The following is a 24,914-nucleotide window of genomic DNA, read 5'->3' as shown; positions in this document are numbered from 1 at the left end:
CACAGTAAAGAATTTATTCCTGTGTCCAATCTAAATCTGTTCTCTCTCAGTTTAAAAATCTTTCCCCTTGTCCTGACACTACAGGCCTTGATAAAAGGTCTTTCTCCATCTTCTTATAAGCCCCATTATATGTGGAAAGTCTGCTATAAGGTCTCCTCGGAGTCTTTTCTTCTCCTGGCTGAACAATCCCAACTCTCTCAGCCTTTCATCATGCTCCAGCCCTTGAACCACTTTTGTGGCCCTTCTTTGGACCCAGTCCAAGAAGTCCGTGACTTTCCTGTGCTGAGGACCTCAGACCTGGACAGAGCACTCCAGGTGGGGTTTCACCAGAGCAGAGTAGAGGGACAGAATCATCTCCTTTGACCTGCTGGCCACATTGCTTGTGATGCAGCCCAGAACACACTTGCCTTTCTGGGCTGCAAGTGCACATTGCTGGCTCATGTCCAACGTGTCACCCACCAGTGTCCCTCAGTCCTTCTCCACAGGGATGTGTTATATAAGTATGTATGAATGTCTTTAGCTTTAATGCAAAATCTGTGAGCATGTACTGTGTATGTATTTAAGGATATTTTAAATTTTTTGTAGTCAAATAACATTTATAAAAATTAAGTCAAAATTAGAGCCTGTTGACCAGAATTTAAGAGCTTTTTCAAATTTCACATGAAAGACATAACTCAGGTGAAATACCTTTACCCTCTTTTACTCCAATTCATTTTAGTCATTTATGTTCAGTAGATGTTGAACTTTTACTCTGATCAGAAGAAGAAATGTATGTGACCTACTTATCTCTGAAAAATGAGTTACTTAAACATGCCTTAACTTCTTTCAATTAATGCCTATTCTATAGCACATGCAATAAAAACACTAAAGAGGGCAAAATCTATTCCCTAAGGATCCTAAGTAAACATACCCACAATTACAGTTGTATAAACAAAGTGTCCCTCTCCAGCCTTCAAAAACCATTAGCATGGATCTGTAAAATTGAGATCATATCAGAAACCTCAGCAAGTATAACAAATTTTTCAGCGTTCTGTTTGTCTTCTGGCTGTGAAACCTTGCACTTCTATTTTCTTTACAGCCATGTGGGCTGAAAACTTTTTAATGAAAGCAGGTCTGGAGAGTAATTGCCTTGCTCCAGAAGTTTGGGGCTTTAGAAGTAAATGTCAGATACTGCTAGAGTAATGCTAAGATTGTGAACTTGGCCCTTTTGTATACACAGTGATTCTGTGCATCAATTAAAAGTATTTTTCTTAGGAGTTGAAGATGGGAGGGAAACAATGTAAACACTGCATCTTGTCTTAGCAGTGGGATCAGGATGATAGCAACTTCAGTGATAGGCCCACAATAAATCAATAAAGTAAAAGTAACAAAAGCTATTATTTTACCATGAAAAAGGTAAACAGAAAATCAATCATCAAACGATGAATTCTCTATCCAAAAGCCAGAGGTATTTTTTCATATATCACAAGAGAAAAGGCACTGCTTTTTGCTGTGCATGACATGAGAGAACTTTCTGTTTAATGAGCAGCCAGTGTAAAATATCCTTCAAAATGTTTCCCTCTACTCCTTCATGTACAACTTTTTTAGCATGTGAAAACAGATTACAGACATCATATATTTTAGTTATGTAGTTTCCTTTCCAGGAAACTCTACAGGTCAGCAATGTGGATGAATTATGGGATGTAACCATGGGAAATGTTAAAGGCAGTATTTTTCAACTGAGCTTCACATAAAATGAACCTTTTTTGGTCCATAAAATGTCTGGAAGAATTACGTGAATTTGAACTACAAATTAGACCAATTACTATTATACTGTCCCTTTTGGCAAAGGCTGCTGCAGTAGAGTCAGTTTGACCTGTTGACCTCTGATGGAATAAACCGATAAGATGCCAGTCTTTGATTAATCTAGTTAGTTTTACGAAATCTGGCATCTCAACAAGCCCAGACTAGTTACTCAAACCAGTCTTCAATGTAACATTCAAATGATCACTCCGTGGAGTCCCAGAGGTATTCATTACAGACAAAATTGCTCTTGTTGCCTTGCATACAAGCTGAGTTTTCAATGGGAAATGAAAGGCTGCCTGGAAAAATAGGCCACCTAATTAAGTTAAACTACTCTAGCATTTGGCTTGACATCTTCATTACTCAAAATTAAAAAGATGCTTCACTTCAGCACACAAGTTACTATTGTTTATGTTGTTTTCCTCTTAAATTGGCTTCTTACATAGAAGTCTGTTTTTCAGAATTATATCTTGTAATAGCTCGCATATTTCTTGTAGTTTATAAAAATGTCTTAATAGGTGCTACACTACTGATAGTTGGTACGACATTAGTACGATTGAGCTTATTACTGAGGTCTCAGCAGTCTTACTGCTTACATGACACTTTATTAATAGAGGGCCAGATCCTGCCAGTTTTACTTGTTTGAATAATCTGGACCATTCCTTGGCCTTTTTACTGTAAGGTCCTGGGTCCAAAATCTAGGTGCCGAAGTCAGTGGGACCACTTGTAGGAATTGGGAGCTTTGATATTCCTCAGCTTTCAGGTTTTCCTATGATTGCCATGAGACTAAACAAAAGTTACAGCAGAATTGCAAAGAGTAGCCATGCCTCTGTTTTGGTCTTCCTTTTTGTCAAGCGGTGACATTTTATACTAAATCTGAAATTTTTCTGGAAATTTCATCAGTCATTTGGGAGGGGTATAACACAAGTAGGGCCCACTGTCCTTTTGAATACTGAGAAGCAATCCATTGTTGCCAAGCTTTCCTAAGAAAAGAGAAGGAAAGGGGAAAAAAACACAACAGAAAATAAAAGGATTCTTTATCCTTCATCATTGTGTGCCCTGGGAACAACATTATTTCATCTTTTGGTGTCTTTCTGAGAAGGGATCTGGAAATTTAGGCAGATTATTTGCCCCCTAAACAGATATACTTAAATGTAAATCTATACTATTGCTATTTTAAGAGCATTTAAAAATGTAAACATGTGAAGAGCACAGTGTCTTGATTGCTGGTTTAGAGTCTATGATGCTAATGAAGCTTCTGACAGGTTAAATGTGGTGTATCATCTATATTTTCAAGCGACAGGATTTGTGAAGATGTGACTCCTTTTTTTCAGTTAAATTCTGCTTTTAAATATGCATATTGCTAGTTTTATTACCCAGTGCTTTATACTGAGCATAATTTAGATATGTTTTGCAGAGAGAGTCTCTAAAAGGTTTTTTATTTTTAATATGCTTTTTATCTCTAGTTGAAAAAGAATATTTAGCAAATGGAGTAACTAATTTATGGAAGTATGTTTTGTAGTGCTAAGTTCAAGATTATACCATACTGCTTGTGTTATAATACAGACCAAAACCTGTCAAATAGGATCCCAAGTTACCTTGAGAATTTTAGCTTTCATTAAAATGTATTAGTGGTAGTAATAATAATATTAGTCATAGTAGTTTTCTCCCATGTTTCAAAGAGAATCTTGTGAATATTCTGTCTTTCCTTTTCCTGTTCTGTAAACAGCCTGAAGCAGTAGCTGTGAGGTGATGAAGCTGCTCTGCTCGTCTTTAGGAGGTCGCATGCAGAAACCTATTGCAGTGCAAGTCTCCCCTTCCTTTCAGCATCCCCAAAGCAGTGGACAAGTGGCAGCTGTTTATGCAGGGGTCCTCCTAAAGCAGCCCCAGTGCTGCTTTTTGAAGGTTGCACTATTAGGGCCTGCCACACACTGTGGAGGGACCAAGTGCCTTTCTCTTCAGGAGAGAACAGTGACAAGGGTGTCAAACAACAACCACACTTGGGTCCCCACTGGGGACATGCTAAGGAGGGTGGGAGGGTGAGAGGGGAAAGGTTCCATATGGGAGAACTAAGGATGCCCCATTTGTGCCTAAAGCTCCAGTGTATTCCTAAGAAATTTCTTTGGCAGTTGATCACTAATTCTCTTTTAAATTTACTTAAATTTTCTAAATAGGAGAAGTGCAAGCTGGGTCTTTGTCTGAAGCAAAGTTTAAATGCTTCAGTTACAGTACTGGTGTTTGCAGAGCCCAGATCTTTTAACCTTTTATAACATTCATGCTTCTACTTATTGTCATCTTTAAAATGTATTTCAATTTAAAACCTCTATGGAGAACACATTTACCAGCAAACTGCTATAGTATATGCATAAAATTAATGTAATTAATGAAAAGACTCTCAAGAGTAAAGTATTAAAAAAAAAGTCTATACTTTTACATAATTCTGTTAACTATGAAAATTATGATCATTTTTAAATTAGTAATATCATTGTCGGCATATTCTCTTTCTTGAAAACAGAATTCATCTGCTACTGGAAAATTAATGTTTTGCTGAGGGCTTTGCCCTTTAACTAATGTAAATTAGAGAAATTGATTAACACAATAGAAAAAAGTTATACCTTCCCCTGTAATAAATTTTTGATAGCTGTTCCTTGATAAATTAGTATATTGTGTGTTTTTAAATGAATATGATTTATTGCTGTTGTCTACCATATGAAGAAACAGAAAAAAATCGTTTGCAGGATCATTGACTTCAACATATCCATGGCACTGTTGGACAATTCTTGCTGAGTGTTAAGATGATTTATGTAACAGACCGAAGGTTTCCACAGTAATGCATTATAGTCTCAAGCTATCAAGTCTTGTTCATGCAGAGACAAAAGTAACTGAAAATCCCTTGCTTCTGAAGGTCCTTCATTTAGAAATTAGAGCTAAGGTCGATCCTGTTAAAACTCCTGGAAATACTTGCTGTCAAATATATCATCCTGACTTTCAAATGTGCATAAGATGCATTGTTGTTTTTCCACTTCTAATGAGCTCATTGTTTTTACATTAGTCTCGATTCATAAGTATTTCAGTTATGTAACAATATGTTCAATAATAGAAGAGGAGACAGCCTGAAGCATCTATCTTTTAAAAACTGGCATCTTTCCACAGTTCAGATGCAGAAGCCTTGGTGCAAATGAAAAATTAAGACACGCTCTACATATTTGGCAGTACCATTCATTTCATTTAAATTAAATATCTATAGGCAAAGTCCCAATTTTTAAGGAACTGTTGCTAATACCAGATCCTGTTGAGTAAATGTATGGTGACTGATGCAACCGCTGAGCACATGAATTAGACTTACTTAATGTATGTTGTCTTCTGTGCTGTCATATAGTAACAGTTCTGCTCTTTCCAGAGGGATTTATACTGGATGTTTGAAAGCTTGCTGCCTCTTGTGGTCAGTCTGTTTGAGCCATCTGCTTTGGTTTCCCTTCTCTGATTAAAGTTCTATTAAGACTATTTTTAAACATAATTAAGTTTTGCTGGCCCATATGCAGCCACCACTGTTGAATACGTAAGCAAAGGGGTTTTATTTTTATTTCCTGAAAGCATTTCCCTTATTTTTCTGATGAGTATTCTCAAAAATAAATGCTAGATTTTTTTTGTGTTTGTGTTATTAGCACAGCAGGATGCATAGCCTTAATTTGAGTTATGTGTTGCCAAAGAACTGACTTTGGACATACACTTCCCCTCCACCTCCCAGTTTTTCTCCCCCTTCTATAGCTTGTTGCTGGATTTGACCAGGCTGAGAGGCATAAAAGGTAAATTGAAGACGACCAGCGAGGTCATTGTTCAGGAACAAAATCTTGGTCTTGGATTGGACAGTGAATCAGGGTTAAGTGTATCGCTTTATTCTGGCAAACTTTTCTCATAAAATTAAAGGCTAAAATAGCATATAGGTAATGAAGTCTCTTGATCTCAGAGTGGGCATCTCAGTCATCTGTTTTATGAAGTTTCCATAATTTGAAGCAGAAATGTCACTAATATTTAGCCAGAAACATAGAATATTGTCCTTTAGATTTGGAAACATTCATAATTCATGAAGCTTTTTCATAGCTTTGTGTCTATAGATAACTCAAATTTAAGGATGCTGAGTTCTGAGATTGCCACTGTGTAGTTTTCATCTGAAATACACTGAAATCTGTTTACAGTAAATATAGTAATGAAAATACTCTTTATAACAAAAAAAATTAAAGCATTGTCTGTTCAGTGCTGTGCAGTTGGCTTAGTGGTGTTAATTTGCAGAGGGCTTTCTCTCTGGAATATAATAAATGTCCAGGAAGTTCCCCTAAACTGAAGAGCTGAGAAACACCTCATCCACTCCCACAGTCATGAGATGAAAGTGAAACCATTGGCAACGTTCCTAGCAGCTCTGTGGAAAAGGAAATAAAGCATCTACGGCTACGGGTTTTTTTCTCCCCTATTTATTCAAAAGTGAAAAGGTGAACTTGCTAATGTTTCTGTGACCAGTAGAATAAAAAGGAGCTATTCCATGTCTTTCTGAAAGAGAAAATTCTGCTGACAGTAAAACCAACTCTAAAGGAAAAATCCTTGCAGTGGGTGGAAAGACCCTAATCTTGCTCCCTATCAGCAAGAAAAACATAACAGAACTGAAGCTACAGGCCACTACTTATTATGAATCCGTATGAGCTGTACTTATGAATTGTAATTGGATACAGGGAGTATCCCTAATATCCCTAATGCTTTTGATGGTGAATCCACTACCTCCCTGGGCAGCCCATTCCAATGTCTGATTACTCTCTCTGTAAAAAATTTCTTCCTAATATCCAACCTAAACCTCCCTTGGCAGAGCTTGAGACCACGTCCTTTTCTCCTTCTGGTAGTTGCCTGGGAGAAGAGACTGACGCCCACCTAGTTACAACCTCCTTTCAGGTAGTTGTAGAGAGTGATAAGGTCTCCCCTGAGCCTCCTCTTCTCCAGGCTAAACAACCCCAACTCCCTCAGCCTCTCCTCGTAGGCCCTTCACCAGCCTTGTTGCTCTTCTCTGGACCTGCTCCAGCACCTCAGCATCCTTCCTGAACTGAGGGGCCCAGAACTGGACACAGTACTCAAGGTGTGGCCTCACCAGTGCTGAGTACAGGGGAAGAATCACTTCCCTGGTCCTGCTGGCCACACTGTTCCTGCTACGGACCTTCTTGGCCGCCTGGGCACACTGCTGGCTCATGTTCAGCTTCCTGTCGATCCAAACTCCCAGGTCCCTTTCTGCCTGGCTGCTCTCCAGCCAGTCTGTCCCCAGCCTGTAGCACTGCATGAGGTTGTTGTGACCAAAGTGCAGGACCTGGCACTTGGCCTTGTTGAACCTCATCCTCTTGGAATCAGACCATCTCTCCAGCTTGCCCAGGTCCTTCTGCAGAGCCCTCCTGCCTTCCAGCAGATCAACACTCTCCCCCAATTTAGTGTAATCTGCAAATTTGCTAATGGTACACTCAATGCCCTCATCCAGATCATCAATAAAGATATTAAACAGGACTGGGCCCAACACTGATCCCTGGGGGACACCACCAGTGACCGGCCACCAACGGGATGCAGCCCTGTTCACCACCACTCTCTGGGCCCGGCCCTCCAGCCAGTTCCTGACCCAGCACAGGGTGCCCCTGTCCAAGCCATGGGCTGCCAGGTTTTTCAGGAGAATGCTGTGAGAGACGGTGTCAAAGGCTTTGCTGAAGTCCGGGCAGACCACATCCACAGCCTTCCCCTCATCCACCAGGCAGGTCATCTGATCATAAAAGGAGATCAGGTTGGTCAGACAGGACCTGCCCTTCCTAAAGCCTTGCTGGCTGGGTCTGATCCCTTGTCCATCCTGTAGCTGTTGTGTGATGGCACTTAGGATGATCTACTCTATAACCTTGCCAGACACTGAGGTCAGGCTGACAGGCCTGGAGTTTCCTGGGTCCTCCTTGCAGCCCTTTCTGTGGATCGGTGCAACATTTGCCAACTTCCAATCATCTGAGACCTCCCCAGTGAGCCAGGACTGTTGGTAGATGATGGAGAGTGGCTTGATGAGCTCTTCCGCCAGCTCCCTCATCACCCTAGGATGGATCCCATCTGGTTCCACAGACATATAAGGATCCAAGTGGCTCAGCAGGTCTCTAACTGTTTCATCCTGGGTTACAGGGGGGCTGTTTGGCTTCCTATCTCTGTCTACCAGCTCCAGAGGCCAGTTGTCCTGAGGACAACCTGTCTTACTGTTGAAAACTGAGGCAAAGAAGGTGTTAAGTACCTCATCCTTCGATGAGTTACTTAAGGTACACAGTCATCTTTGGTGACTATGTTCCCCCCCATGTCCACCCCATGGAGGTTTTCTTTTCCCCTCCTTTTGCTATCGATGTATTTGTAGAAGCACTTCTTGTCATCCCTACCAGAAGAGGCTAGATTGAGTTCAAAGTGTGCCTTTGTCTCTCTAATTTTCTTTCTACATGACCTAACTATATTCCTAAACTCTTCATGAGTAGCCAGCCATTTTTTCCATAGCCGGTAAACTCTCTTTTTTCCCCTAATTTCCTTCAAAATCTCTCTGTTCAGCCAGGCTGGCTGTCTTCCCCACTGGCTCGCCTTGCAGTACACTGGACAGCCTGCTCCTGTGTGTTCAAGACTTACTTCTTGAAGCATGTCCATCCCTCCTGGACCCCTTTGTTTTCAAGGAGTGTTTCCCAAGGTACCCTCTGAAACAGTCTTCTGAGTAGGCCGAAATCTACCCTGCAGAAGTAGATGGCCCTTTTTGCATCCCTGAGTATTGAAAGTCTATTATTTCATGGACACTCTGCCCCAGACGACCTCCAACCACCAAATCTCCCACCAGACCCTCTCTGTTTGTGAACAGCAAGTCTAGCAGGGCCCCACCCCTGGTAGGCTTGTTTACCAGCTGGAGCAGGAAATTATCCTCTATACACTCTAGGAATCTCCTAGACTGCCTCTTTTCCACTGTGTTGAGTTTCCAGCAGCCATTTGGCAGGTTAAAGTCGCCTACACGAACAAGGGCTGGCAATTTTGAGACATCCACCAGCTGTTTGTAGAATAATTCATCACCATCATCATCCTGTTTGGGTGGTCTGTAACAGACTCCCACCAGGATATCAGCCTTGTTGGCCTTCCCCTTGATTCTGATCCTCAGGCACTCAACCTTATTGTTACTGACTTCAAGTTCTACAGTCAAGAGACTCTCTAACATACAGAGCCAACCCTCCACCTCTCTTGCTTTGCCTGTCCCTTCTGAAGAGCTTGTAGCCATCTATGGCAGCACTCCAGTCATGTGAGTCATCCCACCATGTTTCTGTGACGGTGACTACATCATAGTTTTTCTAGCGCACCATGCCTTCCAGCTCCTCTTGTTTGTTACCCATACTGTGTGTGTTGGTGTACATGCACTTCAGCTGGGCTGCTGATTTCACTTCAAACTCTGGCTTTCCACCCTTAGGCTCATCTCTGGAGAGCCATCTCCTGCTGGACTTCTTTTGGGGTCAAAAGGGTACAAATCTACCAACCTATTTCCCTTTCACTCTCCCTAATACTTCTTAACCTCTCCACTTCTTCCTTGAGCTCTTCCTGGGGGTTCTGCCTGGGTTAACACAGTCCCCCTGAGAGCAGCAGCAGTGGCTTTCGCTCGTTTGGAAACCATTGCTGGGTCGAGTTGAGTTGCAGAGAAAAAAAAAAATAAAAAAAAAAATACCCACAGCCACACACCTACTTCACAACCCACCAGAGAGAGCTGGGAGGGTGGTTGTGCCCTTCCTGCTCGCCCTGCCTACTGCCACGCAAATTGTCGCACCATGCTCCAGGTCGCTTGCGCTCGGAGTTTAAATCTCGCAGTTTAAATCTCCCCGCAACAAGGATTTCCATTCCTCACTCATTTTCTCCAGGTACAATTGCAACAGCCTTTTTTCTGGGATTTGTTGGGTTTGCTGCAAATGTATTTAGGAATTTTGGTTTTTAATATGCCAGAGTGCCAAGCCATTACAAGCATCTGAGTCATGCTACTGGACAAGACAAACTGGAGTACTGGCAAATCACTGTTGAAGGAATTTCCCTGAGGAAGTTATGTCTGTATGCATTACATGCACACATCATTTGCATGCACACATACTAAGTATGTAAATATCAAATTGGCTAAAAATGTAAGGTGAACAGGGTACTCTGCAGATTCTTTCAAGTATCTGTCCATACCACTGTCATATAGCTCAGATTCTCCCTACCTTTATTGAAATAGTGCAATAGTTTAGGTCTTAAAAAAAAATAAAAAAGAGAAACATCTTAGGAAGTACTAGCACTTGAGTTATATGTTGTTTGGTGTGTTATTATTACTTTTGCTATTAAAATCCTACTACATATTTAAGTATAGTGGACAGTGATATTGTAGGTGATGTGGAATCAAATACACTGTGACTGGTTCACAAACAATAACCAAGATGTGGGGGTTTTTTAGTAATTAATTAGAGAGCAACCATTTAAAATGCTTATCCCTTATAATATATATTACATATATACTTACACATGGCACAACTTGGACTGTGGAGTTTTATGCTGCTAATGTTTTATGCTTCCATTTTAATAAGTGAAGCTGATGTGCTACTGGCAGTTCAATTGCTTCCACCATTTTTGAAGTATTACTAATTAAAGACACATTTGAAACACAACAAATCAAAAGTAAAACCTGGTCTATCCATATGTGGCATGCAAAAGGGGTGTACAAATAAGCAGATTTGCTAAATGCCTCCCATATTAATGTGTAGGCACACCCAGCCTGCCAATATTTGGTTTAGGAATATTTGCTTTTAGTGGTAAATGTAAGTCTCCCAGGACAGCGAGAGATTGAGAAAACAGATGTTAACACTTCTTTGTACCTACAAAATCATGGGAGAGAAAACTCTTTTGAGGCCATCAGACTTTTGAGACAGTAGAAGAGACACTGCTGAACATAAATATCCTCTTCTCATAGATCATGAATCCCTCCTGGTTGCTGTAGGCTATGTGGATCCAAGCTCACCAGAATTACAGATACCAAATCCAAGTGTACATGTGTGGGATAGTGCTGGTCCAGGAGAACACTGTGAATGTTAACCCTTCTTTCATTTCTGTTCCTCGCTGCTTTGTTATTGTGGTATTAGACCTTAAGCTTACTTTAGACACCTTTCTCTTCATCACGTATTTTATATAATAGTAATTAGCAAATAGTTAGTGTATACATTTTAATACTTTTATTTGGTTTTGCAAAGCTTATATATTGTTATTGAGTAAATGTGACATGTTCTCTTTGCCATGTTTAAGTCCTCTCTCCATTTAGTGAGAGTCTATTTTTACTATATTTCCCCTTGGTGATGTTCAACTGATGGCTGCATCATGGCTTCTAAGAGCAGGGGCAAATGCAAATTACAAAGGTCAGTAGACTCACACCAGTTTCCCATTAAGGAGATAGCAGGGGCAAGGGGAGAGCAAACTCCTGTGCTGGAAGTGAGAAACACATCTGGAAAGCATGGGTAGAATCAAAGTCCTCACATATAATAATTATGATATCACTGTCAAACCTTTTCCTCTCCCTGTTCTGTTTTCATTCTTTGGGACTTTACTTTGGTCTTTGCAATCTAGCCTTCCTGCTCTATTTCATGCTAAGATACTTGGTTGTCGGGAAACAAGCAAAGCAACCAAGAGCATGGTAATGTGCATTAGAGTAGGTTTTTCTGCATTCAGCAGCTCATTGAAAACATGTAATGCTCTTTGTTCTTGGTCTGATTTAAGTTTGTATATACATGCTCGTACAGACGAGAGTAACCTCAGGCATCAGCAGGACATTATTACTATGATGACTAATGAAAAACCCCTTTGTTTATAATTGAGCATTGATTCTTCCCTTGTCCTTCTGCATGGATTCATGCACCATACTGTCCTCCATTTGGAAACTCATATTGGGGAAACATTTTCTTCCAATAGTTGCTCTTTGAAATTGTGCCCTCATATTCATTCTTCCTGATGATACTTTTCAGGAGCAGAATGTATTTAAATCCTTACATTTCCAGAATTAGCAAAAGCAGTGCTCAGAGCATGGCTGCTATGCCGCAGAGGGGCAGAAAGGCTGGAATTAGTCTCTGTGCTACAAACTCTGACTGTGGGCATGGGATGTGCAAAGACTGATCACTTTACAAAGGAGTTGGCTATTCTCACAAAAGCAGAGCAGGTTTTCAGGTTGAACCACTGCAACTGATCCCTTTAACTCTTCATTTGGATCATGTATCTAGCTATGCTCACCTTTTTCTTTTGAGAAATATGAGCATACCCACCCCTCTCCCTCAAATGAGCCTACCTGCTGTACAAAGACCGTAGATAAATAATAGCAATTATCCACCTTGGTGCATTACTCTGACTTTGCCTGTGGCTTTTCCTTGGATCAGATTGAGTTAGATGACTTAATGGCAAAAAACAACAGAAGACTATACAGTTGCTTTGTAGAGTAGCTAATTTAGATTACTGACAAAATGTGTGAATAATTGAGTTTATATATTAAGATAGAAAAAAGAGAGTTTCTTAGACACCTTAAATATATTTTTATAAACACAAAGTATATTCATACTACGTATCTACTGGGATTTTTATTTTGTAGCAGAACAAATGCATGGTACTCCTGTAAGCATAAAAGTGATATCTTTCTTCACTATGTAATTCTTGGTCTGAGTAGCAGGGAGTCTTAAGAACTTTATGAATTTCGTACCAATATTAGTTTTATAAATTACATTACCTTTTCCACAATTCCCATGAAAAAGGTATTCAGCTAGATGAACACTCTTGGAAAATTTTAATCGGACCCTTGAAATCTGTTGGAGTTCACCTTCTTTAAAAAAAAATTATTTCTAATGGAAACTGTGAAAGTATCAGAGATTCTTATGCCTTAGAGGCAATTCTTCTTCCATACATAATGGTGAAACTTCACTGCTATAATATATGGGTCTTTAAAATATTCTCTTTGTTGAATTGTAATTGCTTAGAAGTGTGTGAGTTGGTCTCTTTTTGGTTTTTTTGTGTGAATTTTATTATTATTATTATTATTATTGACCAATGCTTATATGATTTTCATAGAACTTTCCATTTGTTGGTTTTTTCCAGTCTTTTCCTGGCCCAAGTCTTGAAAGTGAAGATTTTAACATACCTCCTATAACTCCTCCGTCATTGCCTGACCACTCCCTGGTGCACTTGAATGAGATAGAGTCTGGGTACCACTCTCTGTGTCATCCCATGAACCACAATGGCCTCCTTCCATTCCACCCACAAAACATGGATCTACCTGAAATTACAGTTTCCAACATGCTTGGCCAAGATGGGACACTGCTTTCTAATTCCCTCTCTGTGGTAAGCATTTTTAGTCTTTCTCTTCTTTCTGCTTTAAGTTGCAAAATTGTGGAAATACAGACCTGTTTGAAATCCTTTGAGGGGGCCAACTCCTGCAGCACTCAAGTTTTGGAGGGAGCTCCCCTGACTTTGTTACATTGCACTCCCTATGTCAAATCCTCCTCCCAGTAGAGGTGGTGGGGGTTTTACAGTGGAGTTCCTCAAAGCCAGGACATTAACCTTTGCTACCTTGCGCAGAAGTGCTCCTGTTGTACAGTGTTGTAAATAATGACAAAAAGAGGCTCGAGGCTCTGACTTCTACTGGAGCAGGGTTTGGATCCAGATGGCTGTTGTTCTGTGTTTGTCTGACTAGGCTCTTTCCATTCTCATTTGCATGTGCTGAGAGATGTACAAAAATTTAATATCTCCTTTCTTGTTTACCGCACTTTTGGAAAACAGCAAATGTTATTTCTGATTCTAGGCCAAATCTTATAGCCTTTTTACAGTTCCCGGTCCTTAGCCAGCCAGAATCCAATTGAAATGACTGGACAACTTGCTTATAAAGTCTGTCAGACAGTCATTATGGTCGTAATCTTGGGAAGCCTGATATTATAAATCACTTCTTTGAATGTTAAATTACTTACAACAACTGCAGAGCTACTACTTTACACGTTACATTTTCAAGTGGGCTCTACAAATAATTAGTGTACTTCTTGCATAGCAGCTCCAGACAAGATTATTTCACATTGATGTACAATTCTAAGCCAAAGAATTAAAAATCCCATGGAAAACGATGGAACCTGGCACTTTGTGGGTCTCACTGCACTTAAAGGACTAGATGGACTGCCCAGGAGCTGCAGATCCCAATAGCCTAAGTTAAGAATCTCCTGTTCCTGGAGACAAAGGTTCTGGGCTTCTCACCAGAGAATCAGAGGCTTAGGGCCCCGTGTCCTAGCTGGGAGGTTCTGTGCTTAGAGACTGAGGCTGTTTAGGCTTCCAGCTTGCTAGGTCCACACCACTTTATCTAAAAAACATAAATCAGTCCTGTAAATCTGGGAGCTGAGGAGCACATGGAAGTTTTGGGACCAAAAAATCTAGACTCAGCTCCCCGTCAGCCCCTCAGACTAAAAGCCCTAGAGCCAGGGGTCATGGTAGCTGGAAAACAGTTCAGAACAAAAATCTGTGTTGTCACAGAGCTTCATTGCAACTTAATTAAAATAAGGCTGCCTTGATTTCAAGGAGCTCTGCGTTCCCTGTGAGGATGTCCAACAAGCTGTACTGCAGGGGGAACTAGTCTTGGCTTCTTATGTGATGCTTAGTTGTTATTGATTTACTAGGATGTTGCGCGCTTTGTGTTTGAGGTCAGAATCTGACCCTAGGGTTATATTCAATAATGGGAGGAGTGGGGGAGAGACAGATCTTCATAAAGACATATAAATATGCTCTGTGGAAGGATTCTGAATTTTATTTATGTATCTACAAAGCTGATGGCATGCATTAGACAACATGAGTGAAATCTTGCATAGGGTTCTGAGAATCAGATCTATGAAATTACTTGAAAAAGTAAGAGAAATAGTTGACACTCAAGTTGACAGACAGTATTTCATTGAATTGACCTCTTTTAAACCATAACCATGGCTCAAAACTCTGCATTCTTTTAAGCTATGATGTTCCACAGTAACCTCTAGCAACAAACTCTCGACAACGGGGCTTGAGCATTTGTAGTATCACAGTAAATTATTGCATTAAGGGCAAATACAAAAAAGATGAATAATATGACTAGGTGATTTTGCTATTGGGACTTAGTGAAGATCAGAAAAAATGAAAATCTGATATCAAGAAAATATGTGCTAAATTCTGACAGTAATTTCTGAGGATTTGTTCAATAAATAAAGCATGATGCTTGAAGTATCATGGGCTAAGTCAACTGTTATCCCTAACTTGCATGCCCTTTGCACACAGGAGGGCCTCTTACCTAGCAAGAGTTTTAACTCAAGCTGGCTTGTCTGTGAAGGGGATTAAGCTACATCTCATGTTAGTAACAACTGGTAGGATGTTTAACACCGTGCTTTTGTACATTTAAACACTATTTGGCAGTATGGTTCCTCTGATTTGAATTTGATAACTTGAGATAAATTAACTTGAGGAAAATAATTTAACAATTTAAGTCTTCAGTGAATTCAATGACTTCTTCAGTAAATAGAATGACTTCATTGTTCTTTTGGCTTTCCATAGATGAAGAAAGACAGAGGGTTTTGAAGAGTCATCATTCTTTTCTTAGCTTTGAAGCTTTTCTTTATAATGCAGAAAATTTTACATTTTTTTCTTCAATATGACTCTTTTCTCATGCTATTACTCATCACTAAGTTTCCTTTTTACTATCTCATCAAACTCTGATCCGTTTAACATGTACTTGCCTAAATTGCTCTTATATTGCCTCATATAGAACATAATGCGTAAATTTCTCCAGTCTGTCTAAACCCTTCGTTCCATATAATTTCTGGTATATCAAATACTGATAGTGTATTTGGAAACCATGTGTCTCACTTTATTTTTCAGGACACTAATGAGTATTTTTAGAAAAATTATTCTTAGAAATGGATCTGTTGGCTGTTCTCTATCTCTAATTAATTTCACATCTTCAGCAAAGTTTACTTATGTTGGGACAAAATCGGCTGCAGTGCAATGTGCCTGTGATTGAATTTGGTTATTTTTTTCCTTACTTTCAACATCCTTCCTTTTAGCCAGTTTTTAACCCATGTTGGTATTTTAGTAATAATACCTTCTTTTTTGTTCTGTGTTAGAACTAGTGTTTTTCAGTTTGTGTTTTTAATAGGCAAGGAGTTAATTAATGCTAGCCAAATGAAAGGAAAATCATTTCAGAAACAATGTTGGAAAAATAATTCATACACTTTTTCTTTCATCTCAAGTACCAGGTGTTTTCAGACAAAGATTTCTGTGATTTTGGACAGATTGAAAATTGAGGATGTATCTTTCCTAAAACCCCTTCAAATCTAACCCCATTAGAAGTCCTGGTTTCATACTGTGCAACACTCCCTCTAAGCTGCAGATGAAATCCCTTTGAGTAAGAATTGCAAGATTTGCCCCAAGCTCTGTAAGAATTCTCCTCTGTGGAACTTCTTAAACACACACAATAAGAGCCCACTACCAGCTCAGTGAATTTGTATTAGAGATCAACGTCTTACAGATTTTTTTACACTGTAGGAATTCTTTCTGAAAAATTTTACACTGCTGGGAGATGAAAATTTCTCATTCCTGTTGACTGTGTCTGATACTTAAAATTGGGATTAGTCTTCTTTGCAGTTTTTTTGGTTGATTCGACTTTCTATTGCATCCCCACTACTTTAAAAAAAAAACAACAAAATGAACAACAAAACCACTAAAGTCTCTCCTTCTCATTATTCTTCTGTCAGTTCATATATTTACTTCTGTGTTTGTGTATTGCTGTTTTCTTCTTAGGTGACATACAGACATATACAGACATGCACATGCACACTAATTTATACCGTGCTGTCACATACAGATTTCTTTAGATGCTCTTTATATCTGGGTATCAGGGGTTCAGAAACCTACAGAATATGTGCAGAATGTGAGGCACAGTGGTATGAACACATGGTCCAGCCCCAGCATGGGAGCTCTCTGAAGTCCTCCTTCAAAATGAACATGACTGCTAGTCCTGCTTCTTAATTGGATCCAGTTTGATAATGATAGAGCTGTTTGTTTAGTGAAAATGATTCGGTACACATGTTTGTTTCTATATAATGTAATAGGGGTCCCTTCCTGGTTTCCTACAGTTGAAGGTAACCCTGTGTGGGTTTGGTTCAGTTCCAGCTGGGGCTTGACCTGCCAGCCCTTCTCTGTTGACATGAGCTTTTCTGAAATATCCGAAAAATATTTCCAAAGAGTGCAAGAAATACTCTTCTAACATTTGCAAACAAATGCATGTATATAATATCCCTATGAGAATGTGTGTTTATCTATAAAAATGCTTTTGGATATGTTCTATAAAATGATGTTTTCTGTGTGTTCAGTTTATAAAAAAAATTATAGACATTTCAGCTTCTTTAGTATACCCTACAGATGATTGCTTTTTTCCCCAAGAAACTAGGGTTAAAAATCACAGTGCTGTTTTTACATAGAGAGAAGAAAAAAAAAAAAAAGCCCCTATTTTTGGAATGCTTTCATTTGTAATCTTGTGCTGATCTTTTTGAAAATGTGGCTCATGGTGGTATACTAAAGAAAATTTACAAGAAAGAAATAAAAGAGATTTCAGTTTCTTGAAATACTTCAAATTTCTGGGTTTGAAGTCTAACATGGAAAAGATGTTAAAAGACAATAAAATCAGGAGGTTTATTTCCCAAGTGCTCTACTTGTGCTACCAACAAAAGCCAACATAATGTATATACATAGGTTTATTGTCATTTTTAGAATACAGTCGAGGCACACTTTGAATTCAAAGGCTACTGTACAACTGTTTTGACAACCACCACATCAGTAGGTAATGTGCAGGACATATGAAACTGAAGCAAAAGTGTTTCTTTAGGTCTATAGGGAGTGCAGTACATGAAGGAATTCAGATATATTAGAGCAGCATGAATTTCTAATATGTAGCTCTTATGGAAAAGACCACTGGCATATTGAATAATGCTGCTTTCAAAGCAGAGCAGAAAATGTGATTACAGACAATTTCATTGCTGTTTTTAAAATAAATATTTTCAAAATCTTGAGGTATTTTATTTCATGTAATGCATAAAATATGTAACAGTGGACTAGAGCTAAAGATCTTCTAGGACACAGAAGAGTAGATGATGTCAGCTATAATTATTCAGATGTGGAATAATAGAAGCATTAGTTTAAAATAAAATGCGTGTCACAAAGACCCATGTCCTTATATAAAAAAAGGCAATAAAAAGCTGCCTTTTTTTTTTTTTTGCACACTTTGACAGAAGAATAAAGACAATGAATAATTATTTAACATTATGCCCCAATTCATCAAAGCCTGGACAATTACATTATACTTTTTCATGAATTATATTTTTTAGATATGAGACCCATGAGAGAGTAATATCTTAAACAAAATGTGGTACTGTATAGCAGAAAAGAAAGCAAACACCTACTTTTATTTTCATTTTTCATCTCAGGTAGAATGAAACTAGTATTTTTTATTCACAGGACAGTTGCTAATAAATCCAATACAGTAGATTGTTGTTGTTGTATCTGGGACATATTTAAGAGACATTGTTTTACTAGTTTCATACATTTTAGTTTAAATTCAGTATTCCTGGCTCATCTGGAGGCTGACCTATACAGTTGATTTTTTTTTTTTGCACCTTTAAGCATTAGTGCAAACTACGGAGTCAAACAGAAATTTTTTATTTCTTATGAACAAGATAACATAACAAAATAACTTTCATAACAAAAAAAAAATATTTTCGTCTTCTAACCTAAGTGTGGAGATTTGAGTCATGTTTGGATACTTTTTTCTAGCTTGTATTGCATGACAGTGGTAGCAGATACTTTTTGTCTCTGGTGAATACTCCACATTTGTGCCTCATTACCAGGCTCTGGTCTTCAGTTTACATCAAAATTTACTGTTATGCTACACAGACCTGCTGCTACCTCAAATTTTATTGCAGTGAGTTATTGCCATCAGAACTACCAAATCATGAAGCTAAGGTCATGGAACATCTTGTGTTAAAGGATTTTTTTTCTCTTATTAAGCAACTTTGTATTCTTGCAGGATATATTTCTTTTCCTTAAAAAATCCAAGCAACCAAGAACAAAAAAAACCCACTGTATTTTACAAGCTGGATTTTTCCACAGAAATAAGCCCTGTTTGGAAAAAGGTTACAGTAGTTAACATATGTTTTGTCAAACAGCCTAACTATGGGGATACACAATCAAATCAGCTGATGTCAATCAGCATAACTTTATTGTCTCCAGTAAAATTATGATGATTTATTCCATCAAGGGCTCTGGGACATCATGTTTATCTTTTCTTTCTTCTGATGTCTGATACAGTCTTTTGTGATCAGAAAGGCAACAGAAAGGATATGTAGAGGAGCTGATTAAGATGTAATTTGATCAAGGTTTTATAAATACCTGAATATTGCATATCTGCTACTAGGAGGCTTTTCACTGTGCTACAAAAAACATCTGATGTCTAGAAATTACAACTGTATAAAATCAGACTGGAAACAAAGCATGCATTTTTAACAGTGATAGAGGTATGCCGTTTAGCTAATGTACTATGGGAAGTGGTTGGTTCTCTGTACCTGAGGATTGAATTGAAATGGGGCATCTCTCAAAAAAGATGTGCTCTATCTGGGACTGCACTAATAGACTCCACACTACAGCAGGGGGACCAGGACCATCTCATGGGTTACATTGTCCCTGGATGGTTCTCAGCAGTAAACATCAGTCTGTGCATTCATGGAAGGGATAAAATTGCTGGTAGCACCTCTGCAGTTTTTCCTGTGCAAGAGAACACCAGCAGAGTGGAAAAAGCATCCTGTGGGTGCAGGCTATTATGGACTCCACCTTTTTCAGGTCAACCAGGACAAGAATTGTTGTCAAAGTAATTGTGGCCACACTTTTTCATGAACTTTGCTTTTTTTCTGGTCTTAAAGTAGTATCTGGTAAAGTTATACTTTCAGTCTCTAAGTATTAAGAACTTACCTTAAAGATAGAGCAAGTAAATATTTGTACATTACTGTAGGAAAATATTTGTACACAAATGACCAGAACTCTTTTTAGAATAATTCTGGGTCTCATTTTTAAAATTGCTGATGAAGCTGTTGATTTACTGTCAGTTAGGAAAAACAGCATTCTGCTTATTTGAATGTGGGTTTTGAGACTGTGTGGCTCACATATTTCACAAATTCAGTAGGAAAACACTTCAGTATAATTTCAAGAAGAAATAACAAGGTGGCATATTTTGTTTTTGAAAACAGCCTTCTATAGAAAATTCTTTGGTGAACTTTTTTCATAGTGGTTACCCATTGTCTAATAGGAATTTATTTGCTACATAAGAAAGTAAGAAAAAGAAATAAGTATAGTTGTATTAATTACTGTTTTTTAGACTTTAACCTGATAGGCAGAGGCTAAGACATGATGAATATGGCACAGAGAGGAAGCCTTCAGTTGTAGGTGGTAGATTATACAACACCTCACATGGGAAATACTCACAGGAGTGATTAATACATAAGCAGCATCGTAGCTGCAAGTGTCAAACAAAACAGATAATAGAGTATGCAAATAGAGAAAACATAACTCTCAGAAAATGTCAGAAATTCCGGGGTTTCAGCAGCAGAGATTGTTGACTTTAATCTGCTGCTTTTAACGTTGCATGTAGTTGTCAAGAACAGAACGATAATGAAATGTTTCTGAAGACTCAGACTTTGGCAAAAAAAAAACCTTAGTGATCTAAGTCCTGTAGATGGAATAGAAGTGGAATGTCTGTCTCAAAAACTGTGAACGTGCTTTTGTGAAGACAAAAAGGAGAAGCCCACAGTGCAGAAAGGGAGAGTTTTGTGCATCAGGTGGAGTAGCCTCTACTTCCACCTGTTTCATCATCTAAATGCATACATTTGCATTCCTCAAAACTCAAAAGCAGCTGAGAAGACTGCACATCCTTCGTGGATTTGTACTGCATTCATCATCTCATCCCATTTTGTTCAGGAATAGAAAGATACCTTGCATGGATGAAACCAGTCCCGTTATGCATTGTCTCATCTCATGGCTGGGCTTCGCGAACGAAGATTTGGGAAGGCTCTATCCACATTTGCTACAGGCACGCTGGTGGCTTATGAGGCCAATACGTGACAGACATATCCGATTACATAAGGCACAGCAGAAAGACTCCTTAGATGGTGTATTCTGCAATACACGGTTCTTTCTGCGTTGCCTTTTTTCCTCGAGAGTGATCCTGCGTGTGTTCTCGAAGGAGACAGCTGCGTTATAGATGGTGTGTCTCCAGGCCTCCCGATTGGAGGCCAGAGTTATGTTGATCAATATGACCAAGGCTGAGATGTTGTTTCAGAGAGTCCTTGTGTCTTTTCTTCGGGGCTCCTCGCTTCAGGCCTGCGCAATGGATTTTTTAGGTGAGACACAGTGTGCGCGGAACTGAACCCACCCTTTAATCCTGAGGTTCATCTGCCAGGGCCGAGCGAACTTGGACGGTGGCAGTGAGGTCCTCCGGGCGGAAACACCCGCCGAGGAGGCTCGCATTGTCTAGGTGACATGTAAATGCTGGAAGTTCAGCTGTGCTGCGTGACTGAGCTGAATGCTGGGACACGAGGAACCCAGAACTTCATGCTGGTATCAACCTGATAGAACAGTGTGTGAATTCTCCTTGTCAAGTCTTGCATGTGTAGAGTAATAGATGTTTAGCAAAATTCTTTATTTATTTTGGGAGAGAAAACACTTTCTTGAGTTCCTTGATTTTTCTGAGTTGAAGGAATTTGAATGGTCCAATTAATACCCTCACAGGTTTTTTTATCTGTTTTAATTGTTTTTACAGAGCTTAAAGTATCATGATTTGAGTTTACCAGCGACTTTTTGCAGGAGGAAGGGAAAAAAAAATTCTACTTGGTAGTATCTTGAGATTTGGAGAAATAATCAGAAGTAAAATCTAACTACTTTCTTATTTTTATCCCCTTTCTTTCACAAGGCAATTAAGAAATGCTTTAAGTGTAAGGATGTCTTCTCCTCCCTGGTCCATTCAATAACATGAAGATTCATTTTAGACTGATGTTTGCCTCTCTGTTCCCCCCTCTCACCTCCCCTTCATGTATACAAAATCTGTACAGAAACACTATGTAAGCACCGTGTTGGGATTCCCTGGGAGCAGCATGTACATCCTTAACCTCCACTCCTAGTGTGACACTGTACTTCAGCTGCATGCATGCAACTTAGGATCTCTGTAACCTCACTCACACACGGTTGAGCTGCACTTTCACCATATTGTACATGCTGTTGCCTCTATATTAGAACAATACAGGTATGAAAATGAATGTCCTTAATTCATTTTCTGTGCATAACATGGATGGATGCAGTTAAAAAAAGATTTAATGTATATAGTGGCAGCAAGAAGTATTATGGAGTGAGGAACACCTCTAAGGGATGCTCGTGCATATCTTTCAGCTACCAAACCACAAAAATGAACTCTTTTCGTCTCAAGTCAGGTAAACAAAGGAATTATAGTTTATCTTACATATTATCAGGGTATACCCAACATTCCTATTTCAACCAACATGCGAGGACAGAAAAGAAACAAATGAGATGTTACAGGTGGAGATGTGGCACTCTGTGTGCCTGCCCTGACCTGGAGCTGATGTAGACTGCAGTGCTCAGAGTACATACATACATATACATATATACCTGGATACACATACCTAGGTATATATGAACATATATATGTACTTATACATGTAAGTATGTTCACACTGTTAATCACTGAAGCCCTCTGCTGGAAAGGGAATGTAAAAGACAGGATGTAGCATCTGCAGTATCCCCCTTCTTCCCAAATTGTGGATCCACGTTTTTAAACAGAGAGTGAAACTAGAGCCAGATTATTGAAGTAGATGCAAGAGGTTTAATTAACATACTACACATAGCTGCATAGTGTAAATTTTTTACCAAATCACTGGGTCATAACTCAGGTTGCAGTGTCTGACAGTAACTTTAAAAATAGGTACTTTTGCTAATTAACAAAGAAAGTAACCTAGTTGGTTAAAGTGAGATTTGGCAAACGTAATGGATAACAAGATGAACTCCATATCACATCTTCAAAATTAGGCTTCCCAAAAGTAATTATATTGAGCTACAAGTGCCTTCACTTCATCCTTACAATAATGATCTAAACTGAAAAAAAAAAAATTGAAATTAGATTGTCCTTTAACCAAAAAAACCCTCTACATAGAGTATTTATGGATCAGGCCCTTGATGAGAATGCATCACTTTTTTATTTCAAGATGAGACTTCATTCTAATACACTTTAAGTTTACCTTCATTCATACATAAAGAATTTCAGAGATTAACTCAGTAACTAAGCTTCAGTTTCCTATATATGCCCTAATACTCAAGTGTGGAATCTCAGTTTAATGAATTTTATTACACTCTCCTTTCTTATGAAGTAGCATAAAAAGTGTTTAGTGCAATAGGCTTAGTCCTGATCTGGATATTAAGTGCAGCTTAAGTTGCCTGACTAAAAGTATACAGTGTAAAACAACCACTGGCAAAACTTTTAGAAGTTATTTTTTGGGGAAAAAAACCCGAAAACAAAAACAAACAAACAAACAAAAACCAAACCAAAACAAAAAACCAAAACAAAGCAACTAAAAAACCCCACCCAGCATTTGAAAAATTATGCTGGTGGCACTCTATGTTCTTCTGCAGTGCCTTTCTTGTGTCTTGAAGTGCTTTGCAGTCACTAATTAGCTAAGAAGATAATGTACACAGTACAAAGAGGTGCTTCCAATATCAGTCCCTCCTATTGTCAAGTACTATATTGTAGGATAGAAAAACATTTACTTTACTAAAAAGCCAGTAATATGTAATTCATGATCTACAAAGACAGATGAGTCCCATGCTGAAAAAGGCTGAAAGAAAAAGATCTTAAAGGAAGAGGGAGAAGATGCCCTTACATACTGGGACCCATAGTGAAAATATTACAAGGAGCTGATTTCCTGTCTGATGGTCAGTAACATGAACTGTGGCGAGAGTCAACTTTCAATATTAGAACTAGCAGATGTCTTCAAATGTAATAAAGGCAGAAATTAACTGCCATGTGTTACATATATGATATAAAGTTATTATAGTGTCATGAATGAGTGTTTTAAGGTCACTTATAATGCATATAATGGTAGTTGAGACATTTAAGCTCTGAAGCAACCTGGAAGCAATACCGCAAAGTTATGAGCCATGGAAAAGATGCAAGGGTTGTTTTGCTTGTCCTTGAAATGCAGTCAGCTCTAGAGAGCAGCGAAGTATCTGTTTAACCACAACGTGTGATGCTCCACTGCCCCAGATTCCCAGTCCCAGACCTTACAGACCAGTTCCATAGCACAGGTTTCTTCTCACTTGTCACCAGTGAATGCAGGGAGGGGAAAACTCACAACAGAGAAGTTCACTGCCCAGAGCTGGGCCTGTGTAATTTTAATTGAGGCCGATATTGTTGCACTAACTTCATTGTTTGTGGCCTCTGCCTCTGAACTACATTTTAGGAGCTCTGTGACTGACTGAAAACCTCGGTGGGATTTTCAGAAATGTTCTGGCCTAACATTGATCCTGTCCTGCTCTAGCAGGGGCTTTCCCAGGGTTTCAACAGAAACAGAGATAGCCCTATAATAGATACTTTCATTTGTTCATAAATTGCAAGAACTTAGATTTTAGATTATGTCAGATTAAGGATGTGTCAACAAAATTGTTTGTCAATAATGATCCACCCTCTGTCATCATAATTCTGAAATTGTTTTCATTGTAGCATATGGAAAACTAGTCCAAGCTGTAACAAAACTGAAGAGAAGAACTATAATCTAATGTGCTGTTTTGAAATAATTTTAATTGTTCTGATTATCATATAATTAAAGGCAGTATAGTAAAGCTGTGCTACAGAAAAAAGTTGCATGAATAACCTGAACCTCTTGGATCCTGGCTCAGTGCAGCCTTAACGTTGTGCTACTTACCAAATTATGGAAGTTGGTCGAGAGGGAACTGTAACATCCCTCCCTTAA

At 38.8% G+C, this 24,914-nt stretch overlaps 1 protein-coding gene across 3 annotated transcripts in view; it reads left to right on the top strand.

Annotated features, from left to right (window-relative positions):
- TOX (thymocyte selection associated high mobility group box) overlaps window positions 1–24,914 on the top strand; it is a 224,155-nt gene that overhangs the window by 120,809 nt on the left and 78,432 nt on the right. For all 3 annotated transcript variants that reach the window (XM_051771866.1, XM_051771867.1, XM_051771865.1), the window contains exon 3: window positions 12,937–13,179. In XM_051771866.1, the coding sequence (XP_051627826.1) occupies window positions 12,937–13,179 (243 nt within the window). The remainder of the gene's footprint in view (window positions 1–12,936; window positions 13,180–24,914) is intronic.

The sequence above is a fragment of the Manacus candei genome, unplaced genomic scaffold (assembly GCF_025592945.1).
Source record: "Manacus candei isolate 608988 ecotype Guabito, Panama unplaced genomic scaffold, ASM2559294v1 h1tg000008l, whole genome shotgun sequence".
NCBI classification, from domain to species: Eukaryota; Metazoa; Chordata; class Aves; order Passeriformes; family Pipridae; genus Manacus; species Manacus candei.
The sequence above is the reverse complement of the archived record's forward strand: the minus strand, read 5'-3'. Positions and strand labels throughout refer to the sequence as shown.